This window comes from Notothenia coriiceps, unplaced genomic scaffold, assembly GCF_000735185.1.
Source record: "Notothenia coriiceps isolate Sejong01 unplaced genomic scaffold, NC01 NC01_scaffold00022239, whole genome shotgun sequence".
Taxonomy (NCBI): domain Eukaryota; kingdom Metazoa; phylum Chordata; class Actinopteri; order Perciformes; family Nototheniidae; genus Notothenia; species Notothenia coriiceps.
The window spans coordinates 34220-40915 of NW_011354940.1; the positions used below are offsets into that span (position 1 = coordinate 34220).

General features: G+C 38.5%; 1 protein-coding gene across 1 annotated transcript in view; it reads left to right on the top strand.

Annotated features, from left to right (window-relative positions):
- The window catches only part of LOC104953874 (neural cell adhesion molecule 1-like), a gene marked incomplete at its 5' end in the record, with an annotated part of 11400 nt that overhangs the window by 1553 nt on the left and 3151 nt on the right, over positions 1-6696 (top strand). The window contains 2 exon segments of the mRNA XM_010780905.1: positions 3244-3453; positions 5268-5411. Coding sequence (XP_010779207.1) covers positions 3244-3453; positions 5268-5411 — 354 coding nt within the window.

Genomic DNA, 6696 nt, shown 5'->3' on the forward strand with positions numbered 1-6696 from the left:
TTGATTTTTTCTCCAGAATTTGCTTTTCTTTTTAAATCATTTTGTGGCATTGTCACTGAAAATACTTGCAATTATTTGCCCTAGACTTCTGCTTTCAGACTTAGTTAATTATGAAGTTATTACCCTATCCGATAATAATCCAATGCAGAGGCAATGATGTAATATAATACATTATTTTATATATATTCAATATTTATATATGTATTTTTATATAGTCTTAAAGTTACAACCGGCCCTTTGAGTGCAACCATAATGCGAATGTGGCCCGAGATGAAATTGAGTTTGACACCCCTGCTTTAAAGTCTCTGTATATTTAAAAAAAAAGTAACTCCAGACCTGTTGCTACCCAGAGAACGTTCACGATGAAAGCTCATTGTCTCCGTGCAGGTACAATGTGAAGCTGATTTATCTCTCTGAGTGATTTCTATTATTTGGTTGGATGAAAGAACATGGCTTCAGCTCGAACGCCAATCATCCCGTTTGAGACGATGTCTAAAAGCATTTAAGGCTCTTTGTGTTCCTGACGAGATGAGATGGTATTATGCGTCAGAGAAATGTCTCAGATGGAACTCGACTTTAAAAGAAATGAGTGGAAATTATGGGGTTTTTCTTCCAGCGAAAGATGCCAACGATGAATAATCCTCTAATAGAAATAATTCACATACTAACCTTTTTATGTTGAAGTAAGCAAATTTAGTCTGATCCGGAAAATATGTGTACTGCAGGGATTTGGGATTTGATGTAATGCTTCACAGCCATTGCAACTCAAACGTTCTCGATGTAAGGGGCGTAGATATCAGCTTTTCTCTGACTTGTAGAAGTAATGATGGCTATTTTTGTTTCGTCTTTCATTTCGAGTCAGTTTGTACTCGCTGAAAAGCATGCAAGCTCAGATTATTGCTTAAACGTGTTAAAGTAGTTTGCTATCAATGGTGTAATACATCTGGGATTTAACTGCGTAGGCCTACAGCATAACATTTCATTTCTAAAGTTCAAATGCAGCCGAGATAAAACATTCTGAACTACATGAATATCAATTAAATGTATACTGCATATATTTGAGAGGAGGTTTAAATCCAATCCAATTATCAAGCAAATCAGGAGAAAGCAAAACGAATTAAAACATCAAACAAAATGCTATGTTTTTCAATTTCAAACATATGTTGGCTGTTTTTTTACGGGATTGCACACAGCCTGGACATATGTTTCTCTTCTCACTACGGTAAAGGTCTTAATATATTAAGAAAACTAAAAAGTCTAACAACAAATTGATACCAACCATGTCTCAATAACTTGTCAAGAAGTGCATTCAAATGAGGCTAAATTGAGAGGTCCAGAAATGAGGCAAAAGGATAAATCAAAAATAATGAATTGCTGTCAAAATGGTCCCGCGAGCATCCAGAGAACCCCATATCATATAAACCTAGAAAATAACACAACAAATAGATACCAACACATTTCTTATTGGCTTTTCTAGAAGTGCAATTAGAGACTCTCCGAAGTTGAGGCTGATTACTGTTGGGTAAGGTTGCCAGAAATAAAATGCAAATTACAAAATCCATGAATCCATTCCTGTCAAAAAGTTCCTCAAAAGACCTTCAAAGTTTGACAATCTTTCTGTCAGACTCTGTATTATTCATAGCCTCGATGGACTTTTCTTAAGCTGTAGTGAAGACTCTGATATCATCTGAAAATAGAAAGTCCAACAACAAATTGATACCAACCATGTCAAATTAGCATGTCTAGAAGTGCACGAAAGATTCTCCAAAGAAGAGGATGTTTTATGTCAAGAAGAAATTGCTTTGAAACACAGAAGTCAATCAGATCAGATTGGATATATTGTATAACCAGTAATGCAACACTAAGCTTGATATTGGAGATGGAAATCTATTCGTTTTTAGGTTTTTTATTCTCCCTCCTAAATTACAATGAAGATTTTTTGCAAAGGCTGTTGTTCTGGCTGTCTCAAATGGTTGAACACCAATCAAATGTGTAGCTTAAGTTGGGTAAGGAGGAGGCAGGAAAATACGTCTAGAAGTGACTCAAGAAACGTTCAAAATGTGACTGTTTTTTCTTTATTTTCTCAATCGACTTTACCTATTATCATATTGGGCGTCCTTTCCTTTCTTCATGCCTCATTCTTATTCAATCCTGTGTGTTTCAGTGAAGGGAGATGCTAAAGACATCGACTGGTACTCCCCCAATGACATAGAAATAATAAAAGTGTCCCGCTAGCTCGTCTAGAAGTGACTCAAGAAACGTTCAAAATGTGACTGTTTTTTCTGCATTTTCTCAATCGATTTACGATTATCAGTAGGGATGTACCGATTACCTTTTTTTGCTCCCGATCCGATTCCGATCATTTGATTTTGACAATTTGCCGATACGGATTTTTCCCGATCCGATCTTTATGCAATGCATTAAGAGNCGTGTTGTTGTTGGTGTTTGTTTCTCAGGTGGCGTATTAGATTGGTCGTGTTGAACGTAGCTCTGTTCTTTCCACCACGCGGAACCTCCGCCTTGCAAACATTGGCTGTTACACTGCCTTCGCTTTCAATTTTATAATACTTCCAAATTCCTGACATTTTTGCTGTCCCGAGTCACCAGCTGAACGTAGTCTCTCGTTAGCTTACTGCTACAATTAGACACTGCGCCCTGCCCACTCTGTTGCCAGATTTGAGAGAAATAAGCAACCAGGTCTATGAAAACAAGCCCCAAAGAAGCAACACATACATGATGTTGTGTCATTTGAAACCAAAACTAAGGCCTCAGGATGACTTTAAGACTTGAACATGGGCATTTTTGTTTTGTAACAATTAATAAAAAATAAAAAAGTATTTATAAAAAATTTTTTTTTAAAAAAAATCCCGATCCCCGATTTTTTTCTCCCGATTCCGTTCTTTTGAAAATCACGTGATCGGCTCCGATCCCCGATCACGTGATCGGATCGGGACATCTCTAATTATCATATTTGACTTATTTTCCCTTCTTCCTTGCCTCTCTAAAACTGAATTATGTGTGTTTCAGTGATGGGAGATGCTAAAGACATAGAAATAATAAAAGTGTCCCGCTAGCTCGTCTAGAAGTGACTCAAAAGGCGTTCAAAGTTAGGCTGTTTTTTCTATAAGGCTCGCAGGATTGTGCAAAGCTTCAATGAACTTAAATGTTATCATATATATTGCAGCTCTGGACGTTGTTTCCTTTCTTCCTTGCCTCACTATCATTTAATTCTGTGTGTTTCAGTGACGGGAGATGCTAAAGACATCGACTGGTACTCCCCCAGTGGAGAGAAGATCCTTCCCAACAGGCCGGACATTATCGTGAGCCGCGGAGATGAAACCATGTCCACGCTCACCATCTACCACGCCAACGTGGACAGCGCCGGCATCTACAAGTGTGTCGCCAAGAACGGAGACAAGGAGGCGCAGGCCACGGTGCAAGTGAAGATCTTCCGTAAGTCTCAGCTTTTTTAAACTCATGTGCAACAATACAGAATTAGCATTATGAGAAAAAACAGTTTTCGGAGCATTTTTGTAATTAACATTGGAGGAAAACACAGGAAACAACAGACGCCCTCACGGCAATTACTACAGACCACACTCCGTATCTAGAAATTACCTTTTTTGTTTCCACTAATTGGTTTTGTTAGCTACTTCCTTTGGGTTTTTATCCAGGCAGCAAAAAACATTTAGTGTAATTTAGATATAATTCATTGTGTGACTTCTCCGGTATGTTTGGAGAAGCTTAATCTATTACTTAAACCTACTTTTCAAACCCGTTGTTAAGATAAGACTCAAGGGTTTGCTTTTATGGGGTTATATTTTCAGGCAAGACAACTTCTTATAAACTATGAATTCCTTTATGAGTGATAGTATGTGATGTTACTTTATTAATGCTCCGAAATATGGGGAAACATATACTCAACAAATCTAAAAAAAAAAATAAGATCTCAAAAAAAAGTATTACGAATCGTCTGTGGTGTTGGTAAATATGAACACACAACTCCCATATTTAAAAAACTCAATCTATTAAAATGTGTTGATATAGTTAAGCTTAAAACAGTACTGATTATGCACAACATTTTCCATAACAAAATGCCTACTAACATTCAAAAGCAGTTCCAAACCACAGTCAGGAAATACCCAACGAGGCATCCTAACTGGTTGTGTAGCAAGCCCTGTAGAACAACCATCAAATCACACAAAGCACATAATCAGAGTTAGAACGTGGAATGGACTTCACCCAGACCTTTCAAGTATTACTAGTCATCAACAATTCAAAACTAAAGTAAAAACAATTATATTTGCAGATTACTCCAGCTAACAGGTATTGGATATTCCCAGTATTGCTTATATATGCATTCGCTTTTTTCTTGCCCTTTACTTTTTTCTTGCCCTAACTTTTGTTTAATTTTTTCCAGTTGTCATTAGTTTTCTTTATTTCTTTGTACTCCTTCATTTCTATACGTTTTTGACGAAATAAATGCCATCACTATATTGATGCTAATGATGATCCACGGGAGGGCTACTCACCATAAACTATGCTTCAGCCCTCCCGCTTCTACTAATTTGTTCATTTTTGTGTATGAATTATACATTTTTGTTTTTGTATGATTTTAGTAGAATAAATAAAAAAATTTAAAAAATGTATGAGTCTGAAGTTGTATGAGCATTAAAGCATTAAACAATTAAGAGGAAGGATGTTACAGCTTTGGTCAGTGAGGTTAATACTTAAAGAAATACAGCATCCATTTAGGGCTGTAAAATGTGAACTACTACATCATTTTGTAAATATTATCCAAAAAAGATTTAAAAAAAATCAAAGTTAGATATTTTTTGGGAGGATTTATACCAAACAATGTTTTTTTTATTAAGCCTGTAGAATTCAGTTTGTAGTCCAGGACTTCCTTTCAGCTCCAAAATACTTTATTAATATATTTTCCCATATTTTGCATCTTCCAAATGTTGTTATTCCTGCGGTTCGGATATTGCATAGTGCATGTTCAGCTTTTGATAAAAGGTCCATTCATTGTGCAGCTCTATTTCGGATTACTTGTTTTGTTTTAATGCACATTCGAGTCAGTTGCCTTACTTTTAGAGGAATTGTCTTTAACCTGCCTACCTTCCAACGCCTTCTGTAATTACTTTAACACTTAACAGTCAACCATACTTTAAGCAATCTACAAAATGGCAAATGAAAGTTCCCAGTGTCCGTGTGAAAGGTTAAGTATTTATAACGGTGTGTGATGTATGCTTTCCTCTCTACAGAAAAGATCACCTTTGAGAGCGCCCCCAGCCCTCAGGAGTTTAACGAAGGCGATGACGCGGCCATCGTCTGCAACGTGATCAGCTCTCCTCCTCCCAGCATCATCTGGAAACACAAAGGCTCCAAGATCCAGGTTGCCAAAGACGGTGAGCCCAATTCCGACAAAAAGCTGGAACTGCTTCCTCACCTTCAACCTTCCTCCCCTCTATCTCTTACCCTCACTCCCTCTGAGCACTCACCCTTTTCCCTTCTGCCAATGCTGTCTGCCAGGTCACGCTTTCCAATCAATTTGCCCCAGTATTCCTCGTTTCCTTCTCCTGTTGCCCTTCATCTTTGAACAAAGCCATGCATTTGCAGCAGGGGAGCTTACGACCTCAAAGATGATGCACTAACAGGGGAAATGGTCTCTTCTTGGCCCAGAAGGAAGTGGTTATGAGAACAGATTGGAGCTGCCCAAGTAGAGCGAGAGCTACTCAGGAGGGGGAAGTAATGTGGAAATATGATAGAGAACATAGGGAGCTGAACAACCTGAAATTACTCAGTATTTTAGCACTTCCTATTCACTCGTCTTAAAGTCAATGTTTTTTGGAAGTGTTTTTTCGTTAGAAGCCTGAAATAAGATCTGTGGTTAACAGAAGCTGAAGGAATTTGTATATAAAATACATCAGTAAATATCCCATTGGGGCATGTAGGTTGCTAACAAGTGTCTAAATGAGACGACTTAACGTCATCACGTCCAACATTAGCAGCCGGTGGTGACGTGAAGTCATGTGACCGTGCTGTAGTTCCTTTATAGCCCAACATTAGCCACCTTTAGCTTAGCGGTGGTGACGTGAAGTCATGTGACCGCGCTGTAGTTCCTTTATAGCCCAACATTAGCCACCTTTAGCTTAGCGGTGGTGACGTGAAGTCATGTGACCGTGCTGTAGTTCCTTTATAGCCCAACATTAGCCACCTTTAGCTTAGCGGTGGTGACGTGAAGTCATGTGACCGTGCTGTAGTTCCTTTATAGCCCAACATTAGCCACCTTTAGCTTAGCGGTGGTGACGTGGAAGTCATGTGACCGTGCTGTAGTTCCTTTATAGCCCAACATTAGTCGCCTTTAGCTTAGCGGTGGTGACGTGAAGTCATAGTTCCTTTATAAGCTGTAAGCATCATAAAAGTTTGTTTGAAACAGAGCTTAATTTGAGCAATAAATCAAAATCCACTGAAAGAATCCCAATGGTCTCTTGTGGAGGGAACCAGGGAGCTGCTAACTTTATTGTCAGACTGCAAAACCACATCATCCCTGCAGCTTTATATTGACGACAGAGCAGCTCACCTCAGAAAAAGTTCAACTCAACTTCAGTCTGCTGTCTCAGCACTGAGGTGGAAATAATGTAGTTTTACTCTTGGTCTGGGCCGGTTTTCACCCCACAGTGACCCCTCCCT